Source organism: Brassica napus (assembly GCF_020379485.1).
Source record: "Brassica napus cultivar Da-Ae chromosome A1 unlocalized genomic scaffold, Da-Ae chrA01_Random_1, whole genome shotgun sequence".
NCBI classification, from domain to species: Eukaryota; Viridiplantae; Streptophyta; class Magnoliopsida; order Brassicales; family Brassicaceae; genus Brassica; species Brassica napus.
Genome location: NW_026013892.1, coordinates 9,858 through 24,226, shown reverse-complemented (window position 1 = coordinate 24,226; position 14,369 = coordinate 9,858). Strand labels below are relative to the sequence as shown.

Genomic DNA, 14,369 nt, shown 5'->3' with positions numbered 1-14,369 from the left:
TTTGAGTGTTGAATAATGTCTCTGCATCTAAGGATTTGGTCATGGTACGATCTCTCAAAATGAGTGCAACCAACAGTATGAGGACAGTGACAGAGAGATTGGAGAAGCAAGAAGCCAATGCGGGTAAAAAGCTTTGCTATACCTCTTTTTTTTCTCAGGATGAACTAGAGAATAGACATTAGGAACTGAATAGATCATTTGATCTATTATGCAGAATTGCATGATGACACTACAAAATCCAAAGAAACTTCCAACTTTTTTGCTATAAAATGCAATGAATAAATCAGTGGGAAAACAAAAATGTATATCACAAATTCACAAGAGAATTAACAGAAAAAAAAGAAAGAAAAGTGTTGCAGCTAGCAACGTAAATAGCAAGACCCTCTTCATAAGCAACATGAATCACTGTTCCCATGACGTTTCTCCCACAATCACAGTAAAAACAGTGACTACAACATAACTCAGCACCACCTCTGCCCCATACATACACACCATTTTCCACCCATCCCACCCACCGGCAGAACCACAGACCTCCACCACGACCCCGAGCTCGAGTCTACATCCAGCTCCTTCGCCAGCTTCTCCATCCCATGACCAATCAACTCGATAGAAAAACCAAACACACCCGCCAAAGCCAAACCCCGGTATTCCTCCTCCCTTTCATCAACCCCGTTCCTTCCTTAACCGCGTCAAAACCGTATCTTTCTTCTACCACAGAGACCACAAGCCCAAGCCCTGTTATAGCAATAATGTATACCTCATACCTAAACTGAGAAAAGTGATGAGGTGACGCAGTGTGGGTGTGTACGAAGACGAAGATAGCTGACAGAAACATGGGAACCGGTGAGTAGAGGAAGAGCAACCGAGATAGACTACAATGGAAGTCGCTGTACTCGCATCCACGAGGACTTCACCGAAGCAAATGAAGATTTCAGAGATGGGTTCAGCCCTGGTGTGAGAAGGATTGAGTTGATGTGATGACGTCTATGGAGACGAATACAGGAGAGGATGAAGGATGGGACGAAGTACCGGGACTTGAGACGTAGAAGAGAGACAGGCGTCTTGTCTAGACTCTTCCCATATCTGTCTAGCTTCGAACCGCGTGTGGACAACGTTGGCTAGGGCTTCTAAGCGGAAGACATGGTTTTTGAGACGAAAGGAGGTGAGAGTAAGGAGAGATGCAAGGCCGAGAGAGGGATGGTATGAAGGCGAAGATTGGGAGTAAGATGTGTTTGTTTCTGAGAGATCATCAAGGAGTCAAGGATGCAAGGAGTGTTGTGTGATCCTTGTGGAAAGAACCAGGTCGCTTGTACTTCAATCATGGTTCCCAAAGGCGGCGCATACGAACCTTCTCAAGCTTCTAAAAACGCTGTTGGGACAGCTTCTTAAAGGTTAAAACTGAGTCGATGTTGTGCTTCTAGAGAATGTGCCTGTTAACATGAAAGCTCAAAACTTTAGCAATCCATACAAGACAACGACTCTTTTAGCGATTATTACAAAAACAGAAACTGAAACAAGGTTTTTGGTCCAGAGATCATGCACAGTTGACCGAAATGTTCAAGACTTTATCTACGTACCACCAACCACGACGTTTTCAAAAGTTCAACAAGTATAAACCTTAATCAAATCAGAACTATGTTACGTTTCCTAAACATCAATCTAACAGAGAAATCAAAACAGAAGTAAAGTTTCGATTATCGATCTAAGAACTTGACGGTTGGATCCTAACTCTTACTACAGAATAACAGAAACATTAGGTTTATCAAGCCATCACGATTTGATTTGAGATCGAGACCAACCTGAAGATGCGAAAATCGAAGAAGATTTGCTTGGAAGGATACTGATTGATTGAGTTTAAATTGAGAGACAGAACAAGTCAATGAGCGAGCATTGTGTTTTTATTTTTCCCAAGTCACTGTACATGCTCGTAAGTTTCTTGGATTTGTTTTGTATTCCAAATTATTATTTTTATCAGACAGATCCCCGATTTTATTTTAGGATATCCTATTTGCATTAATCTCGACCCCTTTGTCATTAAAATAGGTAGATAAGTTGAAGTTTGATTCTTTTGTTCGACCAGTGATTAGTGATTACTAGATTATCATCAATAAGTAATTTTGTTTCTTTTTGTTAATTGAGTTGTGTTGTTGACATAGTTTTACATACTTGAAATTTCACATTTTATTACATAACAGTGCTGTTTAGCCAAGGACTAAATAAAGTTTGTTGGAAAAGAATAAAAATCAAGGACTATATAAATAGTAATCTCAAACAGAAATTTCACTCAGACAATACCCTATGAATATGTGTGTGGGTACAGAAAAATCATTCGACTGGCTGGCCCCATCTCATCGAAGTCTTGCAGTAAAAAGATGTTTTTATTCCCATGTAAACAATTGTCTTCTTCCACTCAAATCAACTCCTTCAAGCTGCTGACAAATTCCAGGTCCATCACTGGTTTAGTATTGCGACTATATGATCAATTAAAACCAGATTACTAAGTTTCGCAAAATTAATGAAATGACTGAATCAATTTCTGAATCTATGGATGAAATCATTAACCAACCACGATTAGTTTTTCTTTCCAAATTCTCGGTTTACCTGAATGAGAAAAGAGCCAGAGGATTACAACACAGAGCAGAAGAAGGAGAGGAATGAAATGGATGACGTTTTCTGCAGATCTCAACCGTGACTTCTCTCTCTTCCCCGGTTGAGAACTCGGGTCGTACCTTGGCAACAGCAGCTCCACATCATCTTCCATAGTTGCAACACTCTGAGATCGAGGCGGAGACGGAGATGGTGATTGATCAGAAACTCTTGAGCCGCTCGCCGATCTGCGCATCCTTCTTCCTTAACGCAACTTTGTCAAGTCAAAGGTGGAAACTTTATTCACACACTAACGTATTAAATACTGTCCTCACATCAGATTTGACCTGTCCAGAGTCAAATCTCTTGTCTTTTATTTTTTTTACCAGTAACCGCCACAAGAGCAAGACCCATCTTTGAAATGGTGAAACCTTGTCGTGTCTCTCACTACAATCTCTCGTCTCTCTATCTCCGAATAAATTCGATTGCTTTTATGACAATCACCGCAGATCCTCAGGTTCTTGAACACTTGTATCCGTGACCCCTCAGGGAGTTTTAAACACCCATAAGCAACAGCAACTTCTCGCTATGCCATAACAAGAGCCTCTCCTTCTGCTCTTCCTCTACGTCGTGTAAAGCAACTCTAGCTCCGGTTTGTATCCAGCTAGTCTCATCTTCTTCTCCATCTCCTTCAGCTTCTTGTGTTGAGTCTAGCTCCGGGTGAATCCTATCGCTTGATCTGAAATGGTGAACCTTGTTTCGAATCTCGATCCAGCTATAACCAGGTGCCTTCACAACGTTGCTCTGCTTCATTCTCTTGCGAACCCTTGCAACGTCTTCCCAACGGTTTCTCGAAGCGTATATATTCGCAAGCTGTACATACCGGCTGCGTTACTCGGTCAAGCTCAAGTAGTTTCTCAGCTGCGAGTTCACCCAAGTCCACGTTCTTGTGCACCCTACAAGCCCCCAAGAGCGTCCCAAAGACAGCAGCGTGCGGCTTAAACGGCATTGATCTTATCAGCTCCAACGCCTCCTCCAGCTTCCCAGCTCGGCCCAAAAGATCAACCATACAAGTGTAGTGATCAGGCCTTGGTTCCACCCTGTAATCTCTCACCATGGAATCGAAATACTCTACGCCAGTATCCACCATCCCAGCATGGTTACAAGCCAGCAAAACAGCAACAAACGTTATCCAATCCGGTCTGGTCTTGTTAACCCTCATCTCACGGAACAACAACAAAGCCTTCTCAGCTTTCCCGTGCTGTGCGTACCGGAGATCATCGCGTTCCACGCCACAACGTCTCTCATCTTCATCCCCTGAAAGAGCTTCCAAGCATCACCAAGCTCTCCACATTTGCAGTACATGCTTACCAGAGACGTCAACGCGGTAATGTCATTACACAGTGTAGATGATTTGCACACTATCTGATGAACTTGCCTCCCAAACCGTAAGGCCGATAACTCGCTGCATCCGAGCAGAACGCTGCTCAGTCCAGACGAGTTAGGCCTAGCGCCTTCCTCTAGCATTGCTTTAAAAAGCTTCAATCCATCCTCCGCGCGAGAGTTTTCGACGTAACCAGAGATCATAGCGTTCCAAGTTACGAGGTTTTATCCACTGTCATGTCTTTGAACACAGCCTCAGCTAATTCAACCTTCTTGGCCTTCATGTACCCTGTGATCATCGCCGTCCACGCCACCACGCCTCTAACGGGAGCCGCTTTGAAGAAACGTGACGCCGTTTCCAAATCCCCACTCTCTACGTAACCAGAGATCATTGCATTCCAAGAAACCTCGTTCTTCTCAGTCATGGCGTAGAACAGTTCCCGCGCTTTTTCCCTTTCCTTTCTTCGTGCGTACCCTGTGATCATCGTGTTCCATGACGCAGCGTCCTTGAACGGAGCCTGGTCGAAGAAGCTCTGAGCTTTCTCGAAGTTTCCATTGCGAACGTGGCAAGTTAGCATGATGTTGTAGGAGAAAGTATCTGGTTCAGGGATTTCGTCGAACAGCTGGTGTGCTTCCTTAATTCTACTTGGATCTTTAAAACCAACGAGAAGAGAATTCCATGTGACGGTGTTTCTTAGCTCTCATTCCGTGGAACACTCTGAGAGCTCCGTCTATATCTCCAGAACGTACATGTCTTGCAATAAGCTTGTTCAACGGGAAGATCTGGTTTTGATCAGAAGAAGGTTTAGTCGATGGCTCTGGCGATGGAAGAGAGGAAGAGGAACATGATCCCACCAAAATGGCATCTGGGTTTCCAGTGGAACGAGAAAAGAATCGAACTTTCCATGGCTGATGAATGTTGAAGCGAGAAAGCATTTCTCTGGGTTTATGACGTAACAGGACAAACTAATCGGTTCCTACAAACATCAAGGGAACGTCTTGTTTCACAATGTTTTTGGTAAATATACTTTACACACAAAACACATACCATCGGGAGAATCTTAAATCACACAACTGTTAATAGAAAATAAACTATTGAATCTTTTTAATATTTGTCTATTACAGAACTATGAACATGAGGAAAGAGATGACAGAGTGAACTCAAAGAAGACTCAAAACCGATAACATTAGACTTGGCTGTCTAAAACAAGTTTTCAATAAACAACAAACAACGACAAGAAGTGGTAAACTAAAAGCGAGTAATGTTTCAAAAGTAATTAAAAAAAGGAAAAAAAACGGTCAGGCATAAGTTTGCAGAAATCTAAAAACTGACAGACAACTAAAAATTTACAACTGACAACATACATGCAAACAGTACGACTCTCGCATGAAACTCCGCATGAGTGTGTGTTTCAGACGTGTGTTCATGGATGGATCTCTTTACTTGCCCCCAAGAGATGGGAACTGAGCAGTATCCGCAATGGCAGGCGCAGCTTCACTACGGTTACCACTAAATCCACCACCACTTGAAACACGACCACCTCGTCCACGGCCACCACGACCTCCTCGGTAGTAGTTCTCACCCTCCGCTGGTTCAGAAACTCATAATGCTCACAGCCTGTAAATTACAAAACACATCCATAAGCAAACTTACTGACTTCTACAAACTGTTTGATTCTGACAACAGTGTAAAACCTTCTTAGCCTTCTCTTCTTTGTCATCTTTGCGTTTGTCCTTGCTGAACCCTGAGAAATAGATCAAAAATCAAGGTTAAGACTGCTTCCAGTCGACTGTTAGATATGAAGCGTTACGACCTCCCTTGCTATATGAGTATACGAGAAGGAAGAAAGGGAGTCAGCAGAGAGACGACAACGGAGAGCTGTGACGTGGCGCAGAGGACCACTTGAGTATGCGGTTATGAGGAATAAGGAATAAAGATGGTGAGCTGGAGATCTTGTTAAACATCCCACGTGATGTGTTGGCTGCGTAGGAACCTTTTCTATTTATATGAGCGAGTATTGTATTGGAGAGGCATCAAGAGATTTGATCATAAGTTGTAAAGGGAGAGAGAGACCCTAAGATACTCTCTAGTTTGTTACGTCTTTCTTTATCAATACGAATCTCTTTCGTTTCTTAATACAATCCATAACACTTGGTATCAGAGCCATTCTTTACTGGACCCGATGGCGCCTGGGAGAAAGCGGAGATTGATGCGACGTTAGATGGATTGAGAGAAGAGATGAACAAGATTGGGGTGGTGGAACGTTCGATGGAGGATCTCAAGGAGAGTGTGATGGAGATCCGAAGTCGGATGAGCGTGATGGAACGTTTGGAGAAGCGTTTGGATGAGACCGAGGAGACGAGAAGAAGGAGTTTGCGGCGTGTGTTCCAAGCAACGCTGCAGAGTCATATGGAGGAAGAGATCTCGCCACCGATGCAACGTTCGGGAAAGCAGATCGCAACCGAGGAGGAGGGTAGCGGTCTCTTTCGCGCCGGAACATCGGGGGTTCGATCAGAGTCTGTTACACGGGTCGGTGAGGGTCGACGTGAGGTGGAGTATGACGGACGTAACCACTCACGGAACCATCTTGATCACCAGTGGCAGCAGAACGAGTTAGGTTAGGACCCGATGATCTGCCGAGAAAGCTGAAGATTCCGATCTTCGACGGAGAAAACGCAGAAAGCTGGGTCCTCCGTGTTGAGCAATATTTTGAACTTGGAGAGTTCTCAGAAGAGCGGAAGTTGCGAGTGGTGAGGATGTGCTTCGATGGGGAGGCGTTGATGGGTACCGTTGGGAACGAGACCGAAATCCTTTTTTGAGTTGGGATCAGATGAAATACCGGGTTTTGGAGCAGTTCTCGACTAACCACGAGACCACCGCTCGAGAACGGCTGATGACGTTGAAGCAGGAGGGCACGGTGAGGGAGTATATCAAAGACTTCATCTCGCTGGCGTCAAACGCGCCAGAGCTCTCTGATACGGTGCTAGAAACGGCGTTTATGATAGGGTTAAAGCCGCAAATCAAGGCGGGGGTGAAGTTGATGGAACCTCGGAGTTTGAGGAAAATGATGAGTGTGGCAAAACTTGTGGAGGAGTGGGTTAACTACGGCGATCCTTCACCGGGGACGCAACCGGAAAGGGAGTTAAAGGAGGTAGTCAAACGGTGTCGTCTTCCTTTTCGACACGTAGTGGGCCGAATCTGAGTAGTGGGTCTGGGCCTCAGAACAATCAACGGCCCAAGACCTATCAAGGGCAGGAGAAAAACACGGTCGCGGAGAAGAAGCCGGCGAACCAGAACTCAAATTTCAACGGGAGGAACAGGGCGCCGTTCCGTCGACTATCGCCGGCGGAGTATGCGCGATATAAAGCGGAAGGCTTGTGTTTCCAATGCGGCGAGAAATCGCATGCCAGAAGAGATGCCCAAATAAAGAACTGATGGTGCTGGTTGTCCAAGAAGAGGAGGTCGATGAGAAGGATCAGGAGGTGGAAGAAGAGAAGAATGAGGAGGAGGCGATGGAATTTGCGGAGTGTGCAGCCTTATCCTCGCGATCGATGATGGGTATCTCATCACCTAAGACGATCAAACTCCGAGGGTCGATTCAAGAGGTTCAGCTATTGTGCTCATCGACAGTGGAGCCACCCACAATTTCATCGACTCCCGTCTGATGAGAGAGTTGGGGCTCGTGGCTGAAGAAACGCAAAGCTTTGGGGTTATAACGGGATCGGGAGGCCGGTCAGAGGAGGTGGGATTTGTAGGAATGTCACATTGTCGATGCAAGGATATTCCGTTACGTCGGACTTCCTGGCTCTCGAACTCAACAATGTGGACATCATACTGGGCATCCAATGGCTCGAGACGTTGGGAGAAATGAGAGTTAATTGGAAGCTGCAGATCCTGAAAATTCCCATGGAAGGGAAGTTGATTACGCTTCAAGGAGTCCCGGATCTTTGTAGTTCCGAGGTGACATTCAAAGCGATGAGAAGTTGTTGGCACAAACTGAAGTAAGTGTAGTTGTTGAGTGTAGGGCTTTACTCCCGGAGGAGAAGGGTAAACAAGGAGCACCAGTGGCTATGCAGAAGTTACTGACTCGGTTTGAGCAAGTGTTTGCTGAACCAAAAGGGTTGCCTCCGTCCAGAGGGAGAGAACACGCTATCACTCTCACTCAAGGAAGCAATCCAGTAAGCGTAAGACCATTTCGTTACCCTCACGTGCAGAAGGAGGAGATAGAGAGGCAAGTAGCGGTGATGTTGAAGGCAGGGATTATACAGGAAAGCATTAGTCCTTTCTCAAGTCCGGTTCTCTTGGTCAAGAAGAAGGATGGAAGTTGGCGGTTCTGTGTTGATTACCGCGCTCTCAACAAGGTGACGGTGCTTGATAGCTACCCAATACCCATGATAGACCAGCTACTGGATGAGTTACGAGGAGCTGTGGTGTTTTCCAAGCTTGACCTACGTTCGGGGTATCATCAGATACGGGTCAAGGCAGAGGACATACCCAAGACGGCGTTTCGTACACACGATGGGCATTACGAATTCCTCGTAATGCCGTTTGGATTATCTAACGCACCAGCCACCTTTCAATCCCTCATGAACGAGATATTCCGTCCCTATCTCCGTAAGTTCGTGTTGGTATTCTTCGACGACATACTGATCTTCAGTAAGAGTCCTCAAGAACACACGTTACATGTGAAGTTGGTGTTAGAGAAGTTGCAGCAACATCAGCTCTATGCAAACATGAAGAAATGTGAGTTTGGAAGTACGAGCATAGAGTATCTGGGGCATATTATTTCAGAGAATGGGGTCGCAGCAGATAAGAAGAAGATAGTGGCGATGACAGAATGGCCAGTACCTCGAAGCGTTAAAGATTTGGGGCTTCCTGGTCTCACAGGCTATTACCGAAAGTTTGTCAAGGACTATGGCTTGATTGCAAGACCTCTTACTGAGTTACTCAAGAAGGACAAGTTTGGATGGAGTGCTACAGCAAATGAAGCTTTCACAAGACTCAAGGAGGCTATGACAACTGTTCCAGTCCTCGCTTTGCCTGATTTTCAGGAGCAGTTTGTGTTGGAGTCAGACGCCTCGGGTAGAGGGCTGGGCGCGGTCCTTATGCAAAATCAACGGCCAATAGCGTTCTATAGCCAAGCGTTATCAGAAAGGCAGCAGCTCAAGTCAGTCTACGAGCGTGAACTCATGGCCATTGTATTCGCAATACAGAAATGGAGGCACTATCTTTTGGGGAGGAAGTTCATCGTTCGAACAGACCAGAAGAGCCTCAAATTTTGTTGGAGCAGAGGGAGATTAACTTGGAGTATCAACGGTGGTTGACGAAACTCCTAGGGTTTGACTTTGATATTCATTACAAACCTGGTTTGGAGAACAAAGCTGCCGACGCCTTGTCACGGCGTGGGTTTCTACGGAGCTGATGGCTTTATCAATACTGACAGCCATTCAACTTAAGGACGTCGAGAAAGAGTTGGCTCTGGATCCTGCTCTCCAGCAGTTACGCGAGGAAGTGCTAGCTCATGTAGGAGATCACAAGGACTATGAGGTGATCCAGGGAAGGTTGTTGAGAAAAGGGAGAATTGTTTTACCCAGAACTTCTTCATTGATTGGGGTGATACTGAGAGAACTCCATGATGGGCTCATGGGGGGTCATGGAGGTGTACAACGTACACAGAAGAAGATAGGGACATGTTCTACTGGACAGGAATGATGAGGTGATATAAGGAAGTACGTAGCTGCTTGCTCCATTTGCCAGCGCCACAAGTACTCGACTCTGGCACCAGGGGGACTGCTACAACCATTGGAAATTCCAGTGGCAATATGGGAGGATATAGCCATGGACTTCGTAGAAGGGTTACCAAAGTCAGAGGGGTTCAACGCGATCCTAGTGGTCATAGATCGTCTCTCGAAATATGCCCATTTCATCAAACTGCGACATCCGTTCACAGCAACTGAAGTGGCCCTTGTGTTTGTTCAAGAGGTAGTGAAGCTGCACGGTTTTCCTAAAACCATTGTCTCCAGACAGAGATAAGGTTTCACCAGCCAGTTTTGGAAGGAATGTTTAGACTGGCAGGCACATCCCTGTGTATGAGCACAGCCTATCACCCACAATCTGACGGCCAAACTGAGGTAACTAACCGAGGACTTGAGACGTATCTTCGCTGTTATACGAGTGACAAACCAAGGCTTGGTCAAGGTACTTACCGTGGGCAGAGCTATGTTATAACTCGTCGTTCCACTCAGCTATCAAGATGACCCCGTTCAAGGCAGTCTACGGTCGTGACCCCCCGTTCATCCTCAAATACGAACAAGGGTCCACTTCCAACGCTGACTTGGAGAGTAAGTTGATTGAGAGGGATAACATGCTGAGTTTGATTCGCGAGCACATCAGTCATGCACCAAAGTAATGAAGAAGCAAGTCGATGGACATCGCAGAGAGGTAGAGTTTGAGCTTGGGGATATGGTGTATCTCAAGCTCCGTCCTTACAGACAACAGTCTCTCGCAAGGCGTGCCAATGAGAAGCTATCAGCCCGGTTTTACGGTCCATATGAGGTAATTGCACGAGTGGGCAAGGTTGCTTATCGGCTCAAGTTACCGGAGGATGCGAAGATACATCCTACTTTTCATGTGTCACAACTTAAGAAGGCTATTGGAGATGATAACACGATCTCTCCACTGCCTCCTTTACTTACAGCAGAGGGAGTGCTGGGTAGCTCAGCCAGAGAAGGTGTTGGGGTCGAGAGTGAGTCCTGTATCAGGCCAAGACGAGTTGTTGATTCAGTGGAAGGGATTACCAGATTATGAGAGCTCTTGGGAATGGAAGAAAGTGATTCAGGGACAGTTTCCAGAGTTTGACCTGAGGACAAGGTCAATTTTGCAGAGGGGGGTAATGTTAGATATGAAGCGTTACGACCTCCCTTGCTATATGAGTATACGAGAAGGAAGAAAGGGAGTCAGCAGAAGACGACAACGGAGAGCTGTGACGTGGCGCAGAGGACCACTTGAGTATGCGGTTATGAGGAATAAGGAATAAAGATGGTGAGCTGGAGATCTTGTTAAACATCCCACGTGATGGTTGGCTGCGTAGGAACCTTTTCTATTATATGAGTGAGTATTGTATTGGAGAGGCATCAAGAGATTTGATCATAAAGTTGTAAAGGGAGAGAGAGACCCTAAGATACTCTCTAGTTTGTTACGATCTTTCTTTATCAATACGAATCTCTTTCGTTTCTTAAACAATCCATAACATCGACAAAGAAGAAACAAGACAGGGAAGTAATATGTCTTTACCAACTTGATGAAGATTTCATCGTTAGACTTCTTCTTGTTTGAGAGTGTTGCATTGATTCAAACACTTTGGTATCAACTTTCCTCTCAGAGGTGTTCTGAGATTGAAGTGCCTTTCTCTTCTCCTCGAGTATTTTCTCATACTCATCCAGAGTCATTTCCTACCAAAACACAAACCAGTAAGCAATCAATACGAATAAAAAGCCAAGACAAGTATATAAGTTGTGTTCCATGTCCTATTAACAATACCTAGTGGTGTAACTGTAAATAACAACCTAACATCTCTCTTAATTCCTCTAATTACCTTAACCTCAGGCTCTTTCTGCTCCTCAACTTCAGTAGTGTTCTCCTTGTTAGCATCATCATCAGCAGGCTTCTCCACAACATCCTTCTCGTTTTTCAACCCCAGCTGCTACTTCTTCAGTCTCGCTAAAAGAGACAAAGAGCTTCTTTTTAGTCCAAATTCACAATCATTTTCACTTAAAAACAAGCAATCAATGACAAAATGCACACAGCAAGAACTTCTTCTCCTGGTGTTCCCCAGTTTCCACGACCAGCTCCTTCACGTTTGAAGTCACCCCTATAACCATAACATAAACTTAAGCTTTATGAGATTGATGATAATATGCAATAGAATAAGAGTAAGACAGACAGAGAGACAGACCCTCTGCCAGTTCCACTACGACGCTCAAATGCCCTTCGAGGACGTTCACCTTCACCAGCTTCACCACGTCTACCACCACGCGGAGGACCTACACCACCACCACCACGTCTCTCATAAGAAGGCTTTGAAACGTCTCCTTCCTCAGAGGGCTTACTGTATCCCCCTGAATATCCATTGTTACCCTCCACGGTTGTAACCACCACGACCACGGCTAAATCCACCACCACCGCCACGTGGGCATCACTCCTAGCCTCTCTCACTAATTAAGAACAAGAAACATACAAAACAATCAGATACCAAATACAAAAAAAAATCCAAACAGAAGAATAGAGTAAAGTGGATCTGAGACCAGCTTGAGAAGGAGGAGGCTGCTTCGAAGACGGAGGAGTTGAGTTGATTAGCAGGCAAGCCTGAGACAGTGCAGGCTTCCTGGACTTATCAGCAGCGATGGAGACGGCGAGCTGGCTCGGATCCTCAGCATCGTCATCCAACAGATCAAAAGGGTTCAAAGTAGCCATTCCTTAAATCAAATACGAGTTATTACAGATACTTACTATCACACAGAAGACAAACACAACTAGTAACAACTAAGTGAAGCCATGGATTAACTAACAGGTCTAAAGAGAGACAAAAGGTCGGAACGAAGGAGACGACGATAAATGGGTGTTAGGATAGGAACTGTGACCGAAAAAGCCAACACGTAATCACTAGATATGATGATGTGTAATTGTGTATTCTATTCTGATACCAAACCAAAACAAAAACAAAAACAAAAAACTCACATTATGTTATTTGTTTTATGGCCCATTTTAGTATTATTTGGTTTTCTTGGCCCATTTTAAATATTTTGCAATTACTTAACATGAAAATAGTTACATGTGATAATGTTTATATTGAAAACATGATATTTTTTTTTCCTCTGGTATTTTATTAAAGGTACAAGATCCAAAGGATCAAGCCCAACAAAACAGAAACAAAGCCCAAACTACGGGTCGGACGAAACTTAGCAAAGGCCCAACACAAAGGCCCAACATTTACAGAAACTTTGAGCCCAAACCCAAAGAGAGAGAACCCGTTGAAGAAAAAGCTTGCACCATCCACCAGTGTTCGGTTACCCTGCAACCAATAGACACGCGTCAAGACATGAAAAACTGTCTTCCTCCGGCGAAACTGAAGCGGCTGAAAGGAACTCCGATGAATCGGAGCCTTAACGGAGAAGCCAACACAAACTAAACACAATTCTTTTGAAAACATGATATATACAAATTTTTGGTCAAATAAACATAACTACTAAAACCAAATATGATTCATATTAGTTACAAGTGAAAATGCAAAATAAAATAATAAGAACAAGTTTTGAATTATGAAATTTTGTTTTATCATTAGTTAGTTACATTTTGGATTACTTAACTAACAGTATGTCGGTTATACAGAATATAATAAAAAGTGCATCCCGTCAAAACTCAAAAGTACTCTTGTTTTCTTTTCTTCTCCTTTTGAAGGCTATCAAAAGTACTTTGTTGGATTCCTTATCAATAGACGAAATGACATTTCTACTATAGAGTAACCAAGGTAATGTTCTTACTTTGTGTTCCGCATCACCATACATGCGCAAGCGTTTATTCTTTGTGATTTTGTTATATAGGCTGTAGAGAACCGAGATGAAAGAAAAGATAGGAAATCTATCTTTTCAGAATAAGACGGTTTAGCTTGATGTTTTGACAGACATTTTTTTTTTTTTTTTTGTTTTTTCAGACATGGCTACACATATTTTTGTTAACATTAAAAATATACAATGGTAACGAACACCCTCATTTTATTTTTTTCGTTTCCATGCAAGGACATATTTAATTATCTTCACGCCTTTGTAGAAGAATTAAACAACGCCAAAAGTCTTACATTACACAACTTTTATCATCGGCCAATGGCGACTACTAATAAATAAAATAAATAGCTTTTTTCCCATCCAAACAATAAATAATAATAGCTTAATTAATGAATTGTATAAAAATCTATACTATACTAAAAGGCCAATATGCTGAGTCTCTAGGCTGCCACATCACCAAAAATAATCAGCCAATCAGAACATTTCGTTTGGACATGTCAAACAGGCTTAAGTCGCTTCTGGGCTTCACGTTTTCATTTAATTGGAGTGGGCTGGGCTTTGTTTGCATCTTCTTTAGCCTCTCTTTTTTTTAATTTTACGTGATGCTAATAAAGAGTGAGCGATAGGGCATTAAGGCTGAATCACATGCCAATAATAAAGTGTGTGTTATTAAAGCAACCAACCATATTATTTTTTCATTACTTAGTGAATTTTTTTTGTAACAACAATATTATTCAACAAAATTACTTAGTGAATATTTTTAGTTTGAGTCTACTTCTGTTTATTTTTAGTGTTGGAACGTAAATCTAAGATTAACCGTTTAAGAAGAAAAAAAGTTG

The 14,369-nt window shown here is 43.7% G+C and overlaps 2 protein-coding genes and 2 pseudogenes across 5 annotated transcripts; all 4 read right to left on the bottom strand.

Annotated features, from left to right (window-relative positions):
- Positions 1-307: 307 nt before the first annotated feature.
- On the bottom strand, positions 308-2,347 carry LOC125593852 (annotated as a pseudogene).
- Positions 2,164-2,842, bottom strand: LOC106437397. Of its 4 annotated transcripts, none has more exons than XM_013878295.3 (2): positions 2,602-2,842; positions 2,164-2,471 (listed from the first exon to the last, which is right to left on the bottom strand). In XM_013878295.3, the coding sequence occupies exons 1-2, from the start codon at positions 2,840-2,842 to the stop codon at positions 2,452-2,454; spliced, it is 261 nt and encodes an 86-aa protein (XP_013733749.2). In that variant the 3' UTR covers positions 2,164-2,451. The 4 variants fall into 4 exon arrangements, with proteins under 4 accessions (XP_013733749.2, XP_013733750.2, XP_048626167.1 ...); XM_013878296.3 differs by having other exon boundaries at positions 2,164-2,432; XM_048770210.1 differs by having other exon boundaries at positions 2,377-2,454.
- A 74-nt stretch (positions 2,843-2,916) lies between these two features.
- Positions 2,917-4,947, bottom strand: LOC106437394 (pentatricopeptide repeat-containing protein At4g16835, mitochondrial). Its single transcript, XM_013878291.3, is given in 8 exon segments — positions 2,917-3,165; positions 3,168-3,227; positions 3,230-3,291; positions 3,293-3,487; positions 3,489-3,858; positions 3,861-4,196; positions 4,199-4,661; positions 4,663-4,947. Coding segments are annotated over 8 exon segments (1,926 nt in total). The 5' UTR covers positions 4,906-4,947; the 3' UTR covers positions 2,917-2,968.
- A 357-nt stretch (positions 4,948-5,304) lies between these two features.
- On the bottom strand, positions 5,305-12,543 carry LOC125593853 (annotated as a pseudogene).
- Between the last annotated feature and the right edge of the window lie 1,826 nt (positions 12,544-14,369).